The sequence below is a fragment of the Frieseomelitta varia genome, unplaced genomic scaffold (assembly GCF_011392965.1).
Source record: "Frieseomelitta varia isolate USP_RPSP 00005682 unplaced genomic scaffold, Fvar_1.2 scaffold_666, whole genome shotgun sequence".
Taxonomy (NCBI): domain Eukaryota; kingdom Metazoa; phylum Arthropoda; class Insecta; order Hymenoptera; family Apidae; genus Frieseomelitta; species Frieseomelitta varia.
Window position 1 is genome coordinate 1 of NW_025110441.1, and position 24,761 is coordinate 24,761.

Consider the following 24,761-nt stretch of genomic DNA (forward strand, 5'->3'; position numbering starts at 1 on the left):
TTTTTTGTTCTTTGCTGTGTCCTACACAGTGTCTGCGATGTTGTGACTGCGTTGTTTGTTCGTCTAAAGGATTTGCTCGTTCCAAAGGAATTATTATTGGGCTGATGCATATGAAATGTTGTTTACTTGAAATTTGAATCTAACGAGCCTAGTCCTAATATTTGTAATACTTAACCTGGCCCTAATATTTAACCTAATACTTAACCTGTTGCGCTGGAATGACGTGCGACGCACGTTGAGAATATTTGGCCCAGAATTGGCAATATTTTCACAGTTTTAAGTGTATTGAAATATAACCCAGGCAAAACAAATAATAAATTTATTACTTCTTAATAATTTCTATCCAGTGATATATCGATGAATTCAAAAAGAAGACGAGTTATTTTATAAGACGGTTTGGTCACTCGTTATGGTCCGCGAACCAGTTACTAGCGCAAGAGATTAACTAGTCCTAATACTTGTGTATTTTTAATCCAATTTGAATTTAACGAAACCTAGTCCTAATACTTATATAATACTAAATATAATAAAATATAAATAATAATATATATAATAAAGTAAATAATACTAAATAAAATATAAGCTTAGACCTAAAACTTAACCTAATAATTAACTAGTCCTAATACTTAACCTAATACTGATCTATTAAATTTTATCTTTTATAGCGAGTAGCAAAAAATTTGCTACAGACCACGTATATTCAGCATGAAGAAAATTTGCACAATATTCAGAATCTTGTTATTAATTAATCAGAAAAAATATTTGTTTGATTTTCTTATGTGAAGAGAAACGTCTAGCGAAAACGTAAATTTGTATCAGATCAAAGATATCCTTCATTTCACTTAGACAATCTTTTCAAGCAGAAATTATTTAAACAACACCTGCAACAATTTTATTCGAGGAATTCTCCAATTTTAAAATTGATATAATTCTTATGAAACCAGTTCTCAATGCACATAATCTCGTGGAAATTATTTTTATTATATACATGATATGTTGTGAAGAAGCAACGTACTATTACGTCAACCTAATGCAAAATAAAAATTCGAAAATTCAAAGTAAAATTCGTTGTTTTTTTTTATAAATAAGAAATGTGCTGATTCTTTTGAACTAAATTGCACATACATATAGTCATTTAAAATAATATTATGTCTCTATGACCGTTTTATTGCTTTTATTAGTAAAATTCGTTAATAAGACTGAACTTTTGTTGCCAAACTTTGCTAAAATAATTGTAACGTTCATATCAAATAATATTAATATTAGTTGTATAATACTAATGTTGTATTAATAATATTACATGCAAACATGCGATATTAATATTAATTATTATATTAATAACATTAAATCTCTCTCATTTAATTGACTCGATGACATTTCACAAAAGCCTGTTTCCCCAGGAAAATCAATAACACGAATCGCGACGCACGTACAACAATAAATCATATTTTCCTAATTCCTAATCCAGGTAAATAATATTATTCATATTCGCAGAACGATACCGATCGAGAGGCCGCGTTCCACGACGCCGATAAACCCGACGCTGCTCGACGAGTTTGTGATGCAGACGTCCCTCGACGAGCGTCGTGTTGAGAAGATGAAGATATCGTTGCCACGGGAAGAAAGTTTCAAGCTGAAAAGTCCGCGGAAACACGCGGCGAACACGTTCATGGAGTTCGCCGGCAAGGTGCCTGACGGGGGACGGAAGAGCGCTGGTAAATCGCCGAGTCCTCCTCCACTGCCACCGAGGGCCACGGCTAGGCCAAGCAACTGGATCAACTTCGAGGAGATACCGGAGAAGAGGAAAGCGCCGAAAAGGATCCAGACGATCCCTCGACCTGAGGACGAAGTGAAATCGGGTGGATACAACTACGTTCAACCGGAGGAATGCAGGTATATTTCATCTTGGTGAACGAACGATGAAGATTATTTAATTTGCGACAGAGATCGGCATTGTTTCATTTAAAGTAAACAAGGACGCAAAAGTGTGACGATTCAAATACCTTGGTTTAAAATTGTTTAAAATTGAAGAGTACTTGCAAGTGCCTTACACTTTCATTTTGAGAAGAGTTCTATGAAAATGTATGCAATTTCTTTAGTATTGTATCTCAACTTTCTGCAATTGTGAAACATGTAGTCATACACATGAAACGCGTATATTTAAGATAAAAAAAGATATCTATTACCGTTAGATGCTCAGTTAAACATTCAAATATTAAAGTATTCAGATGATAGGCTCTACTGTATTAGATAATTAAAGAGTTCTTGTAAAAAACACACTGTAAGTGTCAAATATCAAATTCTCACTCATTACTATAAAAAAGTTAAAACTCATTCTAATAAAAAAGTTAAAGACTATCAAAATTGGAAAATTTTTATCTCCAATTTAAGCGAAATTTCTTGCATTACATTCCATTGATATATTGATACTGTCTCTTCTTCTTGTATTCTTTTTATAATTGCGAAATTTGTAGTGATATACATGAAATAATTTAGTACAAAAGAAGATATCTATTACTAAATGCTCTGTTCACATAATAGAATATCAGGATTATAAACGTTTAATATTTGAATACAATAGGCTTTTCTTTATTAAATAATTAAAGAGTCTTTATCGAAAACATTCATTGTAAGTGCCAAACATCAAATTTTCACTCATTACTATATTTTAATGCATACATTCTAGATAAAAATAATATATTCAAAAAAACAAACAGGATTAGTCTGTGACTTAGTCTGAACAGGATGAGATGAAAATGAAAAAAGGATGAGTTTGAACGCGAAAAATTTGAGCAAAAGTTTGGCACTCTACGGTATCCTCTACGTGTATCCTCTGCAATTTCATAACTAATTTCGTGGAACAGGTGCGAGTGCCATGAGGAATCGCGGCGGGCGTCGATGAAGGAATCAGCCGCGACGAGAACCTCCTCCTCTTGCAGCAGCAACGGGGAGAGGCCCTGTAACGGCGACAACTGCACGGTACCTACGTCGACGTCCATGGATCGTGCCAGCATCGTCAGGTAAACGCGCCCGGGTATGATTGTCGATCAAAGCCGCATCGTTCTCGTAGAACAATCGTCGAAGACGCTAGTGATGAGTAGAGGTCTGTTTCTGTATTTTCAGTGACAGCTCGCTGGAGTATAGCCTGAGCATCGAGGAGAACACGACGCAGCCGTTGTTCACCAGCTCGACGAAGCCGTTCAGCATCGATCTGGACGTTAGGTCGAATCGGTCCAGTATCGTATCCCAGGACGAGACTGACGAGACCCTGCACCAATAATAGTTTTTTTCACGGCACGCCTCGCCTTATTAATCCTCCTGTTAAAATGAAAAAAGGAAAAAAAAAGAAAAAAAAAGAAGAAGAAGAAGAAGAAGAAGAAATTCTCTCCTCGTTGGGAACTGTTCTCGAGCCAACACTGTTCTGGTTTCCTCTTTTCGCCGGTCCGCTCTAGAAGAATCGCGTCGTCTACTTGGATAACGAATCAACTCTGCTCTCTCCTCTATCTCTCTCTCTTTTTCTCACTCTCTCTCTCTCTCTCTCTCTCTCTCTCTCTCTGTCTCTCCCTCTCTCTTTCTGTCTCTGTCAGAGATGCTTTTTTATTAAACTCCTCCTCTTCGAGGTCGTAAACGTCTTACGATTCACTCGTCTATGTGTCAATTTTAATAGTGGAGTTTTATCGCTCGTTTTACTGTCGCAATGTCTGGTATAGTGGACACGCGTGTATCGAGTCGAGCCGTGTTTTTCACTCGAGCAACAACGAGCAACACATTTTGCTCCTCGTTGCTTCAGCGAGAACACGCATTAGCAATATATATATATGTAATGTTTTGGTGATCGGATTCGAGATGACAGAGTCGTTCGTTATGCGATAGACATCGTGTCAAACGTGTTCAGAGTCTCTCGTCTATGTTTTGTGACGCGTGGTTTTATGGAAGGATCTGCAAATTCGATCCCGACCGTGTATTCCCCGTGACTATCAGGACATCTGTCGGTTTCGTACAAAATGAAACGGTTGGCATTCAAATTAGACGTTAGAATTTTACGTTTGTTTAAAATTGTAAACGAACGTATGTGTGTAGCTACAATAACGTGAAAATTGATGAAGATATTGAAATAACAATATATCATTCATAATATAATATCATGATATATTGTTATTTCAAACGAAAGATTGTGATCATTTCGAAGAATAATTTTCAAAGATTCCATCGATGCCCTGATACTCGCGCCACGGGGGTGCACACGGTTGAAATCTCCCTCGACTTTTCTCGACTCGTTGGCTACAAATCAAAGCTGTCCTGCCCTTGTTTTCTCGAGACATCACACGGCTAAACATCGAACGTTACTGCTGTTTAACGGCGCTTCGTAGTCGATTTTATGAGAAACGTGTCACGGATGCTCCACCGCATTTCTCGCTAAGTATCGTTCAACATACACAGACACATTACACACACTTGTACATACCTTGCAACAGTCATTCGTTCGAGAAACTATTTTTTTTTTCTTTTTCTTCTTTTTAGTCTAAGGGTATAACCTTCCACGAGAACTCGTTTGTTCCTTCGTTCCGCTAGACTCGCGTGTTACCTCCTAAAGCGAGAACAAAGGCATGCTTGCTGATGCGCGCGTGATTGACCAAATGCTTCCAGGCGAGAACCTGTGGCCCGAGACGAAGACGCGATATGTACGTCTCGCGAGCGATGACTTTAAGGAAAGCCTCGATATCATTGAAGCTCTGTTGCGAAACTGCGAGAATAACCAAATAACGTCGACGCTTCTTCGCGCTAGAGAGAAATTATAACCGGTTATATATAGTTTTCACGATCGCGTTTAGATCGCCCTGGAAAGTACAGAGGACAAGCGTGCCTCGGATATCATCCGAGCAAACTTCGTCGCAACGAGCTCCCCTCCTAAACGCGTTTCGTAGACCGAACACAAAGAGTGAGAGAAAGAGAGAGAGAGAATATTTTGTTTGACTGCACGGCGTGAGAGGGGCGTTCTCGTGCGACGAAGGGAGATCACTTCGATAGCTTCATATCATGTAGATAGACCTATAGTATATCTGTAAGTATCTCCGCAAGTGTAAAGAATTGTGTAAAGAGTCTCAAGTTCGTCGAGGCGAACGATTGTTACCGCAGGTCCCCTCCCGGACTTTACTGCGAGAAATGTGTTCTATTAAAGCGAAAGGCGATTGATCTTCGACGCGAGAGTCGAAGAGCGTGAAGAACGTTCGGGCATTGGATTTGTATCAATGGCGAACCGTGTTGTTTGCGATCGCATTTGTGCGTGCGTGTGTGCGTGTGTGTGACGAACGTGTGTGCATTCGATGCACCCTGCGTGGTGCATATCATTCTCATATCCATTGAAAATCTCATTTCTCCTCGAGTTCGCCGTGTTCTATTCGAGCTTCGAGTGTCAGAAAAACGGAAGCTTATCTTCAAAGTCGTCGTTCGAAAGGGGAAATGTAGCTGATCTATCTCCAGTGGCTCTGCTGAGAAACAGCGAAAAGCGAACGTATCGATGTCAGGAATTTAAGCACGACGAGGTCAAACGATAGGGAATTGATCTGATTTCGTTGAGATTGGTGTGCTTAGGTTGCTCAGTATCGCGTTACTGGAACAAACCTTATCGTTACATGAATATTAGGACACTTTCAAAAATTAGGAATGATTGAAATATTATTAAGAATACTTACTTACGTTGAAAACTCTTGATTTAGAACTGTGAGATATAAAATAGGATAGTTGTAAGATAATTGTCTGGGTCAGAAGCTTGAATGAAGCTTGTAATTCGCTATCATAAATGTTGTTACGAGCAATTTTCAAACGATCTACGTCTGAAAAGAAATTATTTAACTTGTTATAACTGTACTGGTGTGACAAACACTATCATACATAAATAATTTGGACACTCGGTGCAATTCCATCAAGAGTTAAATATTCAAATATTTTTTGATTGACAAACATTCTTCTACTATTAATTTTCTGCATTTTCAAGTTTCATATTCATTTCTAATAAATAGGTGATGCTTCGTAAAATCTGTATGAACTTTTCTAATATGATTAGAAACACATATTTCAGTCGTTTTAAGTCAACAATGAAGATATATTTAAAGTCACTCTGCAGAGTCTTTAGCCACTTTATATTGTTATAATATTCCTTTTTATCAATATCCATTAATTGCATCAATACAATAGACAGTCACTGTCCGCACTTTGTTTGATATTATACAAGGTGTGATTTTTTTTAAAATTATATCAGTCTTGTCTCACAATTTTTCTTAGATAATAAATTCATTCAATGGTAATCGTACAGTTACATAAAAAACATGATATGAATACTGAAAGAAATTGCAAGAAAGAATATTTAAATTAAAAAGATTCGTTTGAATTGTATTTTTAGAAATACCAAAAACCAAAGAGATTGAACTGGTTTTAATTGCATCTACAGAAGTGTCCAAATACTTATGCATAGATAATGTATATCACAGCTGTAGATGTATTTTAATAATGTTGATCACAGTTTTCTACTCGTAAAAAGAAAAGTTTGTTCAACTAACGTCAATGTTAGTAATTATTATAGCTCAATAGTAACAGCGTGCGTATGTTACTTTATTTTAGACAGTTGTTCTGTTGCTTATGTATCATCGATAAGTGTCCTAATACTTGTGAACGTAATCCAAATTGTTCGACAACTTTTGAACGATGTCCAAACTTTTCTTCTAGAGCATCGACACCTGTTTCGTTGTTTCAGTAAGCGCTTCGAAGACTTGTTTAGTCTGCTATGTTTCAAACCTTAGAAAAAAAAAAAAAAAAACAAAAAAAGAAATGAATGCCGCAGAAAGATTCTGTTCCGCAGAAGTCGAATTGAAGAGTACAAGGTAATAGAAGTAATTGTAATGCTGTCCGATCCTCGTTAACCGAGAGAATCTTGTTAATCGATTGGACGGATCGTGTCGAAACGTAGTGAATTCACATGAGTGCATTTGAACGCGCGTCATAGAAAATCTTTATGTATATACAATGTTACATGTGTGTGTGTTATACGAAACATTTTGAAACTTTACTGATTGACATTGTAGTGAGAAAGAAAAAAAAGATTGGCAACGTTACTAAATTTAACGTTATGCGATTTTTAACACTGATGAGACTAGACTGCGGATTTGGGAAAATTGAGATTCCAAAAATCACCAGGTACATTATGCAAAAAATACATAAAATATTTAATAGTAGCCACGTAAAGATATTTAAACTTATACTATTTAATAGATGAGACAAGTTTTTATTCTTATTTTTCTAGTGATGGCCTTACTGCAGTGCTATGAGATTTCTAATGGCTAGTGACAATGAAAACGAATCATAATACGCATGGATATACGTGTGCGTTCGTTTATGCTTGTTCATTTGCAAATTTATCTCTGTTTACTTTTCTCTTTGTGAATTTATGATCGCTGATCGTTTCGTCGTAGGCAGCAAAAAATCTGAGTTTACAAATTTCGTAATGGGACGTGTTAGTTAGTATTTTTACTTCTCATCTTGGAAACGTGATCAAGAAATATTTTCCAATTATGTTTTCGAGATGTTTCCAACTGTAACACACACATTCGCAAAAAGACACACTACGAACGTTCAAGTACCTCGGTGAGAATGCATTGTATATCAGGTTCTAGCGTAAGTAGCGATTCCCGTGTGAATGAAAGAAGGAAGAGGAAGGAAGGTTTCCGCTGAAATTGATCCGCTCGAGACCCCTTCGTACCTTTCCTTTTGCCTTGTTAATCGACGATTAACCAAATCGTTAGCAGGAACCAATTAGCTGTATCGATCGATCGTCGCGATTTAACGATACCGTAGTGTACTCTTGTCGGAGAACCCTGGAAAGAGTGTGAAGTTTCTCTTCGGTGAGGAATCGAAAGAAGCGAGATTTTTCAGTCGAGTTTTGTCGTCGACTTTCTCACCACGTGGCAACGTCTGTCTCGGACATAACCAAACATTTCCAGGGATAACAAAACTCGAGGGAAAATGTTTTATTGGAAATATATTATACAAGATCGACTAGTGCATCAAATGACTTTTGAAAGTAGGTCATTTTGTTGAATGCTGTTGAGGATACTTGTTTATATGTTGGATGTACAATGGCGGACGAAAGAAAGTATAAAAGGTAAATGGTACGAGAAGATACATAATTTAAAAGAAAAAAATTATTTCGTAGAAGAGAATTAATAAAAAAGGATTGAAGAAAGAGAAAGAAGAATTAAAGAAAGTTTAAAAACCAAATGGTACGAGATAATCCATAATTTAGAAGAAAAAAAAATTAAAGGAAGAAAGGAAAAGAAGAATTAAAAAAAGTTACACGAGATATGAAAACTCATTTTATAATACTTATACAAAAATTGTTGGACTGCGGATTTTTATGCAATTTTCGTATTTTTGAAAATACAATTGAAAAAAATGCAAAATAGAGGTAGAGAAATTGTTTTTTACGTGCCAAATACTGTATAAAGCACACTATATTACATTTTTTCACATTGTGTGCATTCTGTACTGTTTAATTTTATTTGTAAAACTCCGTAATCTAGCTGTAACTTATTAATACGTTCCAAAACGTTATAAAATTTGGACGTGAAACGAGTGAAAAGTAAAATCAAATGTCGCTATCAATTCTATTAACTCTCTGTTTGTGAGGAGTTCGGTAATTTCCGAGACAGACCTTGTGCATTAACGTAGACTGTGTTCAATTACGTTGTAACGTTCGTTCGAATTATTGTCATATTACGAATATGTATTCCGTGATTCCTTGTCTGTCGTTCGCGCAATTGAAATTCGTCGAATTTCATTTAAAAAAAAAAAAGCGAACGATTCACAGCGAGAAGATAAACTGGGACGTACGTGAGTCGATTGTCACGGCCATTCTCCTCGTTTCTTGGATGAAAACGACGAGCGAATATTCGTTCCGAGTTCTCCGAGTTATAAGCGTGTAGGAATTGAGCGAGTCGTGCTGCGTCGTCGTCTTCAAATTAAACAAAGAAGAGGCGACAATTGGCACGGACAGAGTAACTTAAACGAGTCCGTTAAACGATTTAGCCAGTTTAGCAGCTAGTCCGTCGACGATCGAAGGATCTTTGATCAACGAGTCTTTTGTTAGATGTTGATGTTTAGCCTGATGGTCCCATCGTCACCGCAGCATTTTTCCACAACTTTTCATATTCGCGTTCCTGACTCGTGACTCGTCTTCTCGAAACAGAACGAGAAGGAGCCGAGAAGAAAAGAAAATTAGATTAACGCATTACAGACCAATATAATTTAACAGTTCATCAGAGCGTTATAAACAGTTTAGTTTGTTCAAATTTCGTGAAATTTTGGAATCTTAGAAAAAGAAAAACCGTGGATTTTCTTTTCATAAAAAAAAAAGAACACAATTTAAAGATAATTGGATTAATGCAATATTGATTTTACAGTGCAAATTTTTATGTATTTTCTAGTACAGAAATGCGTAAAACGCTACGCAGAATTATGTAAAACATTCAAAGTGTATATAATACTCCTTAGAATTTTCTATCATTTTTCTATTTTTAAAATTTTCTATCCTAAGATGTTCAATTATTTTCGCAAATAATTATTATGCAATTAATTAATTATTTATATATTTAATTAATATATATTTTTAATTTATATATTTAATTATATAATTATTTATATAATTAATTAATGTATAAAATTACGAAACATGCGCGGTCTAGTGATTAATTCTGGAGATCGTCTGCTCGATGCAGATGATACTTCCGTTCTCCAGCAAAAATTTGAACAAATAGTTCGAAACTTTTTTTATCGGTTTTATCGAACTCTTTGCAATAATAATTTAGTTAACGAGTATTGTCAATTCTATCTCGGCCCGGTCGTTTTGAGACAGCAGGAGCTTTTCGCGCGATTATTCCAGTATTTTCGAAGAATAAGAAGAAGCACGGGGAGATAAAATTGCAAATTGCATTGCCAAAACTGTATTGATGAAATCATTTTCCGGTTCTACTGGACAGGGAAAGGCGAAGAAAATGAAAAATGAAAAGTTGTCGGAAGAGAAATTCCTAAAACTCGCTGGGACATTTCAGTCTGGTTAAAATCCATTCCTCCAGTCTCTCCCCCCCTCCCCTGCAATACACGGCGTTTACATTTACGTTTTAAGCTACTTGACGACTAGCAGACGTCTGCGAAATATCTGAGAAGGAAAGTTCGGGAAGAAATTGAGAAAAAAATTTGAAACTTTGTGGAAAAGTAGTTGACGCAATGATGATAATGTGACAATTTGTTTTTCTTACTGAAAAATCGTCCTAGAAGACGAAAACGCCCCTCCAAAGAAACGTCAGCTTCTCACGTTATCGTGAATATTTGCCAAGTTTCGTAAAATCTAGAAAGAGAAGTTAAGTTGTAAAAATTTTATTGTCTTTCATGGTCTATGCTGTGGTGGTGAAAAATTCTCGTGTTCGATGGCGAGAAATTTTCAGAAGAGACCATAGAAAACAATATAACGTTTAATCTATTTTATTTTCTGCGTACCTCGAGGTAGAATTTCTTGCAAGTGTTCGTGCGCATGCGACACGCGCACATTAAGCGCATGCGCAAAAGACGCGTCCACGCCACACAATGGCTCCCGCCTCGCTCAAATGCAACAATTTGAAAATCGCGTACGTATATTTTACATACAATTTTATAAGTGTTTATAATAATACGAAAAGTCAAGAGAGATATTATTATTTACAATCATATCAAAAGTCTTTGAAAGGGTGTGTTTCGCCTCTGAAATTGCTTTTTGGTAGAAAGAAGAAATTATTACGTCACCAGCGTCACGTGACACTACGTTTTGTGCATAGTTTCATGTCTTTGAGCTGCCGAACTTCCCTTGCTACGATGTTTCGATGTTTCTAAAAGGAAAAAAAAAAAAAAAAGAACTGTTGTGTAAATAAGAAAAATCGGAGAGTGCATATCGCGAAAACGCTGCAGAGAATCGTGGTGTGAGAGAGTGGGAGAGAAAGAGCTAAGAGCTAAAAAGATAAGAGAGAAATTAAAGACAAAAGAGAGTGAGTGTGTGAGAAAGAGAGAGAGAGAGAGGAAGTGACAGAAAAAGCAACCGGACGGAGAAAGAGAATAAAACAGATGTTTGTGTTTTGACGAATGGCTCAATCATTTTAAACACGCGTTCTTCTAGACTCTAGAATGCTCTCTCGCCGTTAGGAAGCTGCGAGACCGAAGAGCGGGAGCTTGTACCGGACGTTGCGGATGAATCCGTGGCAAGGAATCGTCCACGAGTCGAAAAGTTTGCAAGATGAAAGTGAAAATGAAGAAAAAAAGCAGTTTACTAGAAAATACCACGAATGTCTAAAACTGTTCGGAAATTAATAATCCTCCTTGGGTCGACTAGAATTTCTGTTCTGTTTGCGAACAAATCGCGATTCAGAACTTACTGATGGTTGCCTACGGAGGGTTTTTAATTGTTCAGAAATATATCAATTATTATAAAAGTTTCAGGATAAAGGGGAACACGGGTCTTCGTTAATTCACGACAAACGGTTCTCGATGTGAGATCGATTGATGCAGTGACGAGCCTTCGATTCCTCTCTCCTGCCCGGTTCCAAAGTTTGAAGGGCCTCCAAGCGATCCCGAAGGATTTTCACTATTGCCTCAAATTCACCGAAAGGTTTTTCATTAACCCAGATATGTCCAAATTTCCATCACGAGGTAACGTTATTAAATTCGCGAGCTTAAACATATTAAATTTAGTACTTGAGTTAAATTGAGGTGTGTCAGTTGTTGTTAGTCGCGTTGTTGATTCCTAATTTATTCCATGCAGAAGGTGCGTTAAATGCTGCCAAAAGACAGAGGCAAACGTAACGTTGCAGTTAGTTTCTCCAGGAATAATTGGGCATATCCGAGTTAAGTACCAAATTATTCTTAATCTCTGAAGAGGAGAGATTCCTCAGAGATCTGTTCAGTTGGTCGCTGATCAAATCGTCTTATTGAGGAACCGGAACCGTCTCACACGTGCAAATTGATCATCACACATCGTTGTATCGCGGTGTGCGAAGAGAAACGCGAGGAATATTCGTGAAACATAGATCAAGAAGAATCTACGGGAGAACGTTTGTAGAAACGACAAACGAAAGGAACGATTGTCGTGCGTTATTAGTACGAAAATTTGAAAGAAAAAGAGAAAAAGGAAGGAGCTCCGCTCTGTGTTAATTATAACGAAAACTTTCTTTTTTTAGGCGCGAGAAAGGGGAGAAAAGGAAAACAAAAGCGAGAGAAAAAAGAAATAGGAAAAAATGGCGTAAAAAAAAGAAAAAAACTAAAAAGAGAGAAATCCGTAGGAAATAAAGCAAGAAGCTTCGTCGTGGACGGCTCTAAGCCTGTTATTTTCTGAGAGACAGCAAATTATTTATTCCTAATAGAGTCTATTCTTATAAATATATATCTTTCGACTGAGTTCCGCGTCGACTTGCCGGAAGCAACCGTTCGTATCCGTAAATTCGTTCGCGTGTAAAACGAGTAATATAATAAAAATGATGAACAAATAAAAGGAGAAGAAAAAAAGTAACAAAAGAAGGAAAGAAAGAAAGAGATCAACATTTTTCGCTGTATGTTTATTCTCAAAGAAATTATACGGCTATTATTATATACATATATATATATATATATATATATATACATATATATATAAAGAAAAATTACAAAATTATATATATATGTATAGAAAGAGGATAAAAAGAATTAAAAAAAAGAAAAAAATGAAAAAAGTGGTGGAGCGTTTTACGAGAAGAGCGTATATGCTATATACTTATACGACATTTCGAAGCACGTCTGTTTAAGGAATTGTTACAGAATGAATTCAATAAAAAAAAAAAAAAAAAAAAAAGAAATATTACCTTAATACAAATTTCATTACGCTGGCGATCTTTTAAGTAAGGGTGACATTGTTAAACGTACGTGCGAGAGCAGCTGATTCGATTCTGAATCTCAATCCAAAAGAATTCATTTCACTTCATCTACTTTCAACTAACTACCTGTACCAAATCATTGTGTACTAATCTAATTTCATTTAATATATTGACTGTTAAGCCTTTGGATCTTGGATTTTGCTGGTGTCCCGTAACTAACGCGCTTCGCCTCGTCCCTCTTGGCGTTCTCCTTTTCTTCCTTCGCGTCCACCACCACTGGTTGATCAGCGTCGCGTATGACAAACCCGGTTGTCGGTGTCGGCGTCGTTGGCATGTTGTCCTGCATCGATTGCTGCAAAGTGCAAAACAGAATAGTCCAACGTGAAACGATACATTTTTTTTTTTTTTTTAATATTAAATTATACAATCGTACAATTACTCTGCTTTTGTGTAATAATTGGTTTTGTTTTTAGCGTGACGAATTAATTGACATTTTTTTCCATCTTTTTGTTGTTACGAGGAACAATGAGAGTTTACCTGCATGACGTTCAACAGGAAGAGGAAAGCAAGCAGCGTTAGAGCACTAAGTGCGGCTCCCTTGTCACCTCCTTTGCCCTTGCTGCTACTAAAAACATTTTGCCAGTTCAGTGACAATTTAAATCAAGGTTGATCAAAGATAAATCAGAATTGTGATTTCCAAGATGTAAAATCGTCGTTCGCGTTGAAAAGTTTGATTGAAACAGAATGATTGACAAAATTCTGCTTGATTTCAATGTTTTACCCTCGCGAACCGTGATGGTATCCTCCAGATCCGCTGTGGTGATAGCCACCGGGACCACTGTGGTATCTCTCAATGTTGGAATAATAAGAATCCTTGTAGCCTCCGAAATTCATCAAAGATTTAAACGTCATCTGTATAAAAGTTATCAGCAACTCAGGAAAATCTTGTAATCTCGCCAAAGAAAAAAAAAAATCAGAAGAGAAGATTACTTAACAGAAGTACAAGTTTCTTTGAGTTTCTTGGATGCCTTACCTTTGACGAGTTGCTGATGAAAACACGAGAGGTTTCCGCCTTTCACAACCTTCCTTCTTTACGCGTTAATTCGAACTGAGGAACAAGCTTTTTGTCACGGAACGTGGAGGTTCTCTACGTCTGTCCACTGCTTACACCGTTAAATGATGTCCTCATTGTCACGCGAACGAGCATAATCCTTTTAATTTCAGAGACATCAAATTCATTGTCTCTTAATGTTTTTAAGCCGAGTAATTGCTGTGACAGTCGACCTCGTTACGTTCACGGAGCAAGTGGAATCTTAACGAGGATCGTAATTGCCCACGATCAACGTTGGCTTAGTTTCAATTGCGTTATAAAATAATTGAACAAAAAGAAGTGGTCATTATGAATTTTATGGGTTGTACAGAAAGTAATTTCGTTTTCTCCCACAAGTGTCGCTAGTTGTATTTTTTAACCAGCCTACTTCATTCTATACCGTATTGCCATTGTATATTTTGACAGCTAACATTTCAAGGTTTTCTTTTTTGCAACTGTTGTTTCTTTTTTTAGGTGTCGTATCAAAAATGGAGAATAAAAAGGAGCATTTTTGGCATATTTTTATTAAAAGGTAAGAATGCTGTTCAAGCAAAAAAAAAAAAGTTGTGCAAAATGTACGAAGATGTGTTAACAGAACAGTGCCAAAACTGATTTGCAAAATTTCGTTCTGACGATTTTGATAAAAATTAGAATATAGAATATTAGAAAATAAGATACACCAAACTTTCAAATTTTCATCGTTTTTGTCGTTCAAACGTTTCAGTTCTTTGCTTTCTGGCTTACTGTCTGTGAATCATCGAATTCCTTTGGATTCAGATCCTTTAAATCCTTGACCTACCGTAACTGTCCGGTTATTGAGGATCAGAAGGAAACTACGAGCATTCATCAATGAGAACGTTTATTAATTTCGATTAAAATGTCATCGTACCGCACGGTCATACATACAACTTACGTCTAACAAAGATACGCTAACTGAGCTAATAAAATAGAACGTGGCTATTGCGGAAAAAAGAAAACTCCACCCGTGTGTATGTGTATATGTATATGTACGTACATTCATATGTATACATATATAATTCCTATATACAACAGATAATTTTGAGCAGGTTTATTAAATAACATAAACGAAACGAATATCCTGAGACGTTAACTCGTGCGAAAATCTAGGGAGGGCCACCATTCCAGGATGTAGTTCCAGTCGAATCCCAGTCACGTCTGATTCGCCAAGCATTGGTAGTCTTCAGACTACCTGAAACCTAGTCTTCCTCCCGGAAACGAAGCAACTGTCTCGTCCAGCAGATGCGAATAAGCTGAAGATTAAATGTGAAAATGTGTGGCTCGGATCGCCACCAAAGAAAATAAAAAAAAAAAAAAGAAGAAGAAGACGCAGATTGAAGTTCAGACAGAATTAGCTCGTCGATTGTCAACGGAAAAACAAGTTGGGTGCCCCTTGCACGTGGTGGTTGTTTCGAGTCTCGTGGTTACGCGCTAGCTCTACGCCCGCTAAGTTCAATAAATAGAAATAAATACCGTGATCGTCGTGGAGGCCTGTCCGAACGTTACACAGGTTCGTCCAGGCCTGGAATCTCGTTCAGTCTACTTCTACGTTAAAGTGTATGCTTCTCCCACTTCGCGTGTTCTCTCTTCTCTCGCCTGTACCTCTCTAGTCGCGAACGATCAAACTCTCAGGATCCACCGGGGACCGGAGACTTCCTGCCTCGGTCACCAGGGGGCACCAAGAGTTTCGTCGAACATTTCATCGAACCAATTGTAACAGCAGCGACGCATAACGGCAAACTGTCGATCGATCAATGAATCAATTGACCGGTCGTTGATCGATCGCGACACACCCACATTTATACCCAGAATTTCATCGAATTTCGACGCCGAGCTTGGCAATTTCGGGACAATTGGCCAATTGGAATTCGTCGATTCTTTAGGGGCCGAGTTCGTCGAACGAGAGCTTCGAGAGGGTATTGTCATTCTGTGGTTTTGGTTCTCGGCACGGTTCTCGCGTATGAAAGCTACTCTTCCGTCGCGTCGGTGCGATTTGAACCCTCGGGACACGACAAATCGGTCGACTGACAGACTCCTAAAACTTTTTGACTTTCAAGAGACTTTCGTTGAGGCATGTGTAATTTATTGTAGAGATAAGTTTCAGATAACCGAGTCCGGCGTTGGTCGAGTCCCAGAGGGTCTAAATCGCACTTGAACGAATCGGAACGAGTTTTCATACGGCGTTGCAGTCCATGAACAAGGTTCTGCAGTCCTCGCCGGTGCGTCCACGTCGACCTGCCTCGTACAACGCCTCGAAGCCTACCCCGCTCTGCCTCTGGAGCAGATAACTCGTCGCGTACCTAAAAGGGAAAAGTAAAAAGTTTTATTACTGACAGTTATTGTTTTATTTATTAATGCTATAGATTTGTAATCGAGGAGCTTCCCGGAGAAGGAATCCGAAGGGAAAATAAGAGAAATGACTGTTCTTTTTTGTACTTGTGAAATAATTTACAAAATAATTCGATACACTCGGCACTTGTATATTTAATAACGATTCCTTTTCCCAGATACTTTCTTTCAACTAAAAGAACAAATAGACGTTTGATACTTACGATCCAAGCTGACAGAAGATGGAAGATGTCCCCTGAGCATCGGCAACACACTCTGCACTGGCTTCGCAGAGGGCCCTTTCGGCGCAACCTCGTTGACCTTCGTCCTCCGCGCGACCAACGTTGTTAAACGACTTCACCGACCTCATGTAGCCCTAAAACGAAAACCATACAGTATATGCTTTAAGATAATAAGGGATAATGTTGATATATTAACATGCTTTAAATATATATACATTAATATATTAATATGCTTTAAATATGTATACTTTAACATATATTAATATGCTTTAAATATATATACTTTGACATATATTAATATGCTTCAAATATATATACTTTGACATGTATTAATATGCTTTAAATATATGTACTTTGACATATATTAATATGCTTTAAATATATATACTTTAACATATATTAATATACTTTAAATATAATATATTAACATAATATAATATACTATAATTATATAAATTATATATTATACTATATATTATACTATAATTATATAAATTGTATATTATACTATATATTATACTACAATTATATAAATTGTATATTATATTATATATTATACTATAATTATATAAATTGTATATTATATTATATATTATACTATAATTATATAAATTATATATTATACTATATAATATACCAAAAGATAAATTAATTAATTTCAAGATGAATCAAGTGTACATCTCCAAGATTCAAGTACCTTGAGCATGGAAATGGAGGCGACAGCAGCTTCTGAGACGGTGTCCCGTCTTCCCATCGACCTAGCTGCCATGGAACGATGAGAGAACGAGGTCTTCAACGCGTCCAGAAGATTGATCACTATGCTAATGAACTGTTTCGGAAGAATTTGAACCATTAAACGGTGGGAAGTGGTTCGAGGCGAAAAACGACGGAGAGCAAAAGCATTATTCTACTACGTTTGGAAAGCGTACTTTTTATTTTATTCTCTGGTGGCTCGTCGACGCTTCGTCAATTTTGATTTCTAAAAGAATTCGCCGAATTCAAGAATTCTAAAAAGATAAAAAAAGAATTCACAGACGCAGAAATGTAGAAAGTAGAATTCTCGTTAGTAGTACAGTGATGATAAATTTTTGTTTCAACTCTGTTTAGATTTAGAGATATGTACTATTGGATATTTGACGAAACGTCTTTCAAAGAGAGAGAGAGAGAGAGAGAGAGAGAGAGAGAGAAAGAGAGAGAGACAGAGAGTGAAATCATTCATGTACAATGTGTTCGAGCAGGTACTAACCTCAGAAGCGTTTTTAGCCATGACAGCAACCTGATCGGGGTCTCTGCCCTGTCCTAGAAACGCGCCCAGCACCGCAGTCAAAATGCCCTAAACAACCGACACCAGCCATAGTGCTCTAAGTTAACATTCTCTGATGATTATTTACAAGGAGGTCGAGTCTGTAACGTTGCCCCAAGCAACAGAGATACTGTACTCTAATAATTTACACGAGATCACAGCGACGTACGACGACATCTCACGTGTCGCCTCGAATTGAGAAGAATCAACATCAGCAGTTTCGTGGGACGCGAAAGGGAAACAAAGGGACTCGAATCGAAAGCAGATCGAAAGGGAATTATATCGTTTAGAAAACGTGAAGATCGTTAACGTGTCCAGTGTCTCTAATTGCGAAAGGAGACAGCGGAGCTCGTTAACGGAAGTAACAGCTCGTGTCGACGAACACACGTACGTCGTACGTCGTTTTCGTGATTTCTCTTGCAAGAAGAAAAAAAAAAAGAAAAAAAAGAAAAAAAATTGCGTACGAAAGTAAAAGATAAACACATACACAAGCGACGACGTTATTTCACACAGTGCGTGCGAATACAAACGAACTTCTTCCTCTTCTCGAATTCTAAACGAGTAATGCTTTGTTGTACGTACGCTTCTTCTTCTTCTTTTTTTTTTTTTTTTTTTTTTTTTGAAAGAAAAAAAAAAAAAAAGAAAAGAAGAACTCGACATCTGTCGCAGGGACGAACGAAAAGAATGATGATTCTGCCTGAAGGAGAGATCCGTAGGGAAATTCCATAAAAAGCGATAACAAGCTGGCTCCGTTGCGTGGCCATTACCATGGAATAATTCAGTTCGAGTCTAAACGTGATGCGTTTGACCCAGAATCGGTTGTTCTCGCGGTACAGTCAGTTCGGCTTGCGCTTGCTTTCGTTACGCGACCCGAATCAAGATGAAAGTCTCGGAAACTCGCTGTTCCTGTTGCGCGGAACCGTTTCAAGTGATCCTCCGATTGCTTTCTAACACTGTTTTTCTTTTTCTTTCTTTCTTTTTTTTTTTTTTTCTTCCTCTCAATCTATTAAATACACTGTACCAGCAAGAAGTTCACGTTCACAGCGTCAAAGTGAACCTAAGAGCAATTGATTGTAAACGCTTGATTCTCTCAGTAGGTGGATTGAAAAGATGATTGATACGAGGTCTCACGTTGAAGCAGAAATGACCGTAGTCACGAAAAATGGGAGGGGCGGAGTGTGTATCGTTGGCGAGCGTACCTGCATGGGGCTGCTCTGGTTGTCAACTTTGTCGATACCGTCGACTGATTGCTGGGGGCCACCTAGAAGAGCGGTGAGAACTCTCAGCCCGACCGATAGCAAATTTGCCCAAGGGCTGGCTGGTGCACCGTCGTCGATCTCGTTCTTGCTTGGGCCAGTTGCACCGCCTGTTTGCCCCAGGAGCATCTGCATCAGCATGCTCAGCATGTTCGACCACGAGAACCCGGTACTGCCACCTTCCTGGATGGGACAAAATGAAGATACCAGTTTAGTCTCAGAATCTAAGAAAATTGAAATTTAGAATTGCTCAACTTGCATCGTTTTCTTCATTTTTAGTCTAAAAAGCAAATAAGCTCCATCACAAATGAGTGAATAGAGTTTTGATAATAGCCAGTTGAAGCTCCATCATAAATGAATAAATAGAATTCTTGATAATAGGAGTTTTGACAATAGTTTAATAGTTAGTTTTTTTTTGATAATAGGAATTTTAATAATAGTTTTTTTTTTTTTTTTGATAATGGGAGTTTTAATAAGCTGGTGTTTTTAATAATAGGAGTTCAAAATTGTCAAACTTATCAGGATATTTTTTTATAATACAGGGAAACATCTCTGATCGGATTTACTTGAATCTGATTGGTGCTGATGTCGTCCAGATCATCGAGGGCGACTTTCTTCATGGCGTTTGGCTTCTCCGCGAATTTCCTCTCGTCCCTGACCTGCTGCTGGAATTGCTGCTGATACTGCGGCAATGATGCTGCTTGTCCAAGAACAAGCGCCACCAAGCATAGCGACACGTACTGATTGTATTTCATTCTAAAAGGAAACCAGTATCGATGAACCTCGACTCGATGATTAATTAAAAAGAGAGTGTGCTCAATCATGAGATTGTGGATTGAGATTATTATACAGGTATGTATTATACAGGTATAAATGTGAAATTGATTGAGATTATTATACAGGTATAAATGTGAAAGATCTCTCATAATATGAAATATCGGATGACTCAAAAAGAGAAAACTGGGATGAGCAAAGAAATTCATGAGAGAATTTAAATCTGTGATCTCGAGTCATGCTCTAAGTATGTGCCAGCTTCCGTTCCACATATGCTCTTCTTTTCCTTTCCATTTTCCTTTCTTCTTTTCAACTCTGCTCATCACGAGCATTCATTCATTTTTTCATCTATTGATATCTCTTTCTTTCTTTGCAGTACTTTATTTAATGTAGACATACATGCAGGAAACTACGATATTGTATATTGAATAATTGAAACCAAATGTTTGAAAACTATGCATATTTATTGAAACGTATAATGTTTACTGAAATATGTAACATTCAAGTCATACGGATATGAAGAAGAAGACAAGATTAAACTACAAACTGTTCTAGAATACTTATAAAAGTACTGTTTTTTTTTAGAATACTTGTAAAAAGAAAATGAAAAGATACGAACAAACGAACGGAAATAATCTTTGGCTGTGAATATTTGTACAAGCTCGTTTCATTTTCTAAAAAGTGAAAAATACCTTGCTTTGGACATTTCATACAGTGAAGAGCATAAGTGAATAACGACTAATAGTGATGAGAAATTGTCGATAATTTGAATTATTGTAATGAAAAATCATACAACAGTACCACTTGATCTCATTTTTAAGACGTGAAGAGCCTTTTTACTTTCACAGTCCTGAGTTTGTTCTTTCAAAAGATGCTTTATCTTCAGAAAAATTGTAAACATTCATACGTTTGCAAAATTGAAGAATTGTTTCCTTTGTAATTAAATCCACCACGATCTTGGAGACTGAAGTCTCCCCAGTTGCGATGACCTTGAAACTAGCTCCACGACTCTTTTCCACCATTTTATTGAACTTTGAATATCAAATGAGGACGTTTAGAATTTTTTTTTAATTTTTGTCGCTCAACCCTGAATGTTCAAAGTTCAGTGAAACGTTGAAAGAAAATTGTAGCAGCAGATTTTAAAGAAGAAGTCTCGATCTTCAAAATCATGTGGTGGATCTAATCGTGGGAAAAATTTTTTTTCAATACTTCACAATTTTCGAGGGGGGAGAAAACAAAAAAATATCCTTACTATTGGTGACTGAATGAAAGTAGAACTACGCGCTTTACGATTTGAAAACGAGACCAAGCGACTTGCTGTTGCTAATTTAAATTATTAATCGTTACTGTTCCAATTATATACTCTTCGCTACGTGAAGATGAAAAAAATTGCACGAATCCACGTGTAAGATTTATCGGAAATTTATTGGAAATAATTGAAGGCAGAAAGTAATTTCTTTAGTGTAATTGAATTCTATTCCAGTTTCCCGAGCGAAACATAGGAAGAGGAATGATTCCGTAATCCCGATGTGGGAGGCCAGATTTACCTAGGTAGTCCGGTATCGACAACCTTGATCTCGAGTCTCGGAGAGCGACGGCCAGATGAAGAAAGGCGAGCGATCGCGCGGCAACACACGAAACGAAACGAAACGAAATGGTACCGGCGCTGAGCGGAGGAGCGACGACGACGAGTGACAGGAAAGTGTGTCAGAGCGGTTAAGGTCAACCTGGCAGCACCAGGTTAGCCCACTTCTCGATCGAAGCTACCGGTTTGTTGAACCCGGCAGGTACCGTTACCTGAAAACGCGGTCGCGACCTACTGTCTTCCTTGTTCTCCGCTGCACTGAACGACTAAGGCGAAGTAACAAAAAAAAAAAAAAAAGAAGACGAAGAAACTGTCGAAATTATCGAGCAAAAGGGAACTCTCTTCTTCGACAATTAAAAAAAAAAAAAAAGAAACGAACCGAGTGAATTTCCGATGCTAGTTAAAGGAGATTTTCATCTTCCAGTAGTCGCCTGGTGTACATTTTCAAATCGACGAGAGAAGTTCGAAGAGAAAAAAGAAAGAAAGAGGTGCAGAAGAGAAGAAATGGAGGAACAGTTTTTCGAAAGCAAATAGAGAAGACGAGTTGCGCGAAGCCACGCCCCTCGAAAACGGTACCCGCTGATGCGGGAAAAAAATCGCGAACGATTTCTAACTGTAGCCGCGGGTGTAAAATCTGTAAAAGTCATTCGCTCGCGTACTCGTCACGCGACATTATTTCTAATATGCGATGCGAAAAAAGAAGCGGCTTTCGCGCTTCCGTCGAGCGTTTGACGACGATGAGGGATAGGACTTGAAATTTAGGGCTTAAAATTTTTTCAATCCGAAGAGCAACCGAGCTCGGCTTTCGATGTTACGTTCTCTCGTGTCCAAACGGTAGAAGTACGAAAGCAAAACGATCTGTCGCGATGGAGACGGTGGAAACGGGATCGTTAATGAGGAAGGATCTCGGAAATTGACAGGTGAAACAGACGCTGGAACATGGATAAGTATTGACAAAAGTGCAAATTTCTGTTTGGGCAAATTGCAAGGTACTCACTTCGTTAGTTCCAGATGGACTTCCTTGACACTGACTCTCAGTTCTGAAGATGAAATTCCACGCGAGGTGTTCTATATAGCTTGCGGATTCACGTGGGGGGAGGGATAGACCGAACGGCCAATGACCACGCGCCTTTGGCATTATTTTCAATGGAACGGACCAATCCACTGCCGGCTGTCGATCCCGAAGGTCTACTTTTCGAATACTCTTCGTTCAGATTTTACAGTTTCGACATTCCATCGGCCTTTTCTCGAATTCTCTCGCGCAGAACACGGCCCTCGAGCCACCAACTTCTCCTTCGTCTATTTTCCTTCCGTTGAATAATTGACTACCAGAATTATTTCCGAGGAATGTCGAAACGAGAACTCTTGCAACATAATTATAACTTTCCAACTTACGCTAGAGATCATTTTGAAACGTTAGCTTTTAACTGAACTGTGAGTTTCGCGCATAATATGCAAGGGTCTACATGATAAAATATATCATTGTAATATTCAGATGGATAAAAGGTGGATAAAAATAAATTCCTTGTTAGGTTCCACGTTGCTCCGATTTACTATAAAAATAAAAGTTTCCGCGAATATCCGTGGACTGTCTGTCTACATTTGAAAATACAAATCGTAGAGGCTTGTGGTCATCGACACTGGTGAATTTTTTCTTATTGGGTGATTTTTCTGCCCACTTACGGGATCGTTGCGAGACTTCTTGCTTTCCTGGATTCCTTCTTTAGTTTATCAAGACAAGGACCAGTTACAGTACGTGTAACATGTAACACTCGTGACACTGACATGCTATATCATCGAAAAGACGAATGTAAAGAATTTCTGAAAAAAAAAAAAAGAAAAATGTATAAAAGATTAGAAACTTCGCAATTTATCAGAGTAAAGTGGTAAAGTTGTTAATGAATTTTGAAATGATCGTGTTTGTCAACCGATGTTGATCAAATAAATTGGACGATGGTTGGTCATCCACATCCGGAGGCTTTCCTTTTCTTCTTGAAGGCCCATTTCACGTTGCGTGCACCCCGAACTAGACGGTCGCGATTCATCATAACTGTTTCAGTAGCGGGATGCTGGAGTCGTGTCTTCTTATTAGGAGCATCTCGTTAATCACCATGAATTAGAACGACCTGCAATTCACGAAAAAAGAGAAGAAATCGAACCGTACGTATGTATGTACGTATCTTCGATTCCCAACACATTCCTCAATTTCCCTTTACCTGTTGGAATTCTGTTCTGTATCAAGGTTTTGTACCAAGGTATACAACTTGCATCGAATGTACGATACATTCGAGCTAAAAAACCAGTTTGTAACGCAATAAAGACTACAAACTTTTGTAAAATTTCATTCGTAAGATCTCTGGAAATGCATCATCTCTGAACATGGTCATTTCAATATTCAGTAGTTTGATATTTATCATTTTAAATATTTCCTGCATTTGTATGTTTTATGAAATTTCATTTAGAAAATCTTTGGAAATGATCATTTCAATATCCATTATTTGTGCGTGAAATTTGATAGAATTTTATTAGCACTGTATGGAGACACGACTCAATCTGAAATTACACGTCGTATGAATAATCGTCTTACACATGTAACAAGTACATCAAATATAATTTAAATAATCTCAATATAATCTTAACATAATTCAACTAATCTCAATATAATCAAATATAATTCAACTAATCTCAATATAATCAAATATAATTCAACTAATCTCAATATAATTATGATAATGCCTCGTGTACGAAGCAGAAATGATTAACTCACTTCACGATCGAAATACTATTTGATAATAGTTGAAAACACTACGTTGAACGCATCATACTTCGAAGGCTTGTAGTAATGTAACGGGACTAACGAACGACCTTAAACAAGGCGAACTAATTCTGTCATTGATTCCATCGGAAGTGGCGATCCCTCTTTTCCTTCCTTCCGGCTTCTTTTAATTCGTTAATTACAACGAATAAAAAAAAAACATCTTTAATATTTCGATCAAGGGAAATAAACGAATCTATAAAAAGAAAATGAAACACTTTAAAGAATATAGATCGGAAGAAAGACTCACAAGATTATTTGCAAAAGGACACAATAGACAAATTCAAATTTGATAAATGATCCATAAGTTCAGCGGAAAACAATCTGTTATAACCTCTATCACATACCTTATTTTTATATATTCATATATCTCGTCTCTGCTTTTATAGTCCCAATTTTTCTCAGAACTGGTATTTAAACGAGGTATTAT

General features: G+C 37.4%; 3 protein-coding genes and 1 long non-coding RNA gene across 7 annotated transcripts; 2 read left to right on the forward strand and 2 right to left on the reverse strand.

Annotated features, from left to right (window-relative positions):
* The first annotated feature begins 1,464 nt into the window (after nt 1-1,464).
* LOC122535092 lies at nt 1,465-8,762 on the forward strand. Of its 2 annotated transcripts, XR_006308081.1 has the most exons (4): nt 1,465-1,893; nt 2,865-3,020; nt 3,124-7,191; nt 7,298-8,762. XR_006308081.1 is itself a non-coding variant. In XM_043666304.1 (3 exons), exons 1-3 carry the CDS (start codon nt 1,562-1,564, stop codon nt 3,278-3,280), a joined length of 645 nt encoding a protein of 214 aa, XP_043522239.1. In that variant the 5' UTR covers nt 1,465-1,561; the 3' UTR covers nt 3,281-8,762. The 2 variants fall into 2 exon arrangements, 1 of the variants encoding a protein (XP_043522239.1); XM_043666304.1 differs by having other exon boundaries at nt 3,124-8,762.
* A 900-nt stretch (nt 8,763-9,662) lies between these two features.
* Nucleotides 9,663-13,109, forward strand: LOC122535094. The gene is made up of 2 exons (XR_006308082.1): nt 9,663-12,965; nt 13,012-13,109. It is a non-coding gene; the product is annotated as an uncharacterized LOC122535094 (long non-coding RNA).
* Nucleotides 13,078-14,045, reverse strand: LOC122535093. 2 transcript variants are annotated; one of them, XM_043666306.1, is made up of 4 exons: nt 13,954-14,045; nt 13,702-13,832; nt 13,458-13,542; nt 13,078-13,272 (listed from the first exon to the last, which is right to left on the reverse strand). In XM_043666306.1, exons 2-4 carry the CDS (start codon nt 13,830-13,832, stop codon nt 13,078-13,080), a joined length of 411 nt encoding a protein of 136 aa, XP_043522241.1. In that variant the 5' UTR covers nt 13,954-14,045. The 2 variants fall into 2 exon arrangements, with proteins under 2 accessions (XP_043522241.1, XP_043522240.1); XM_043666305.1 differs by having other exon boundaries at nt 13,458-13,545.
* An 807-nt stretch (nt 14,046-14,852) lies between these two features.
* LOC122535091 lies at nt 14,853-22,866 on the reverse strand. 2 transcript variants are annotated; one of them, XM_043666301.1, is made up of 7 exons: nt 22,514-22,866; nt 19,724-19,913; nt 19,101-19,340; nt 17,845-17,931; nt 17,296-17,427; nt 16,581-16,732; nt 14,853-16,328 (listed from the first exon to the last, which is right to left on the reverse strand). In XM_043666301.1, the coding sequence occupies exons 2-7, from the start codon at nt 19,910-19,912 to the stop codon at nt 16,202-16,204; spliced, it is 927 nt and encodes a 308-aa protein (XP_043522236.1). In that variant the 5' UTR covers nt 19,913; nt 22,514-22,866; the 3' UTR covers nt 14,853-16,201. The 2 variants fall into 2 exon arrangements, with proteins under 2 accessions (XP_043522236.1, XP_043522238.1); XM_043666303.1 differs by lacking the exon at nt 17,845-17,931 and having other exon boundaries at nt 22,514-22,859.
* Nucleotides 22,867-24,761: the final 1,895 nt, after the last annotated feature.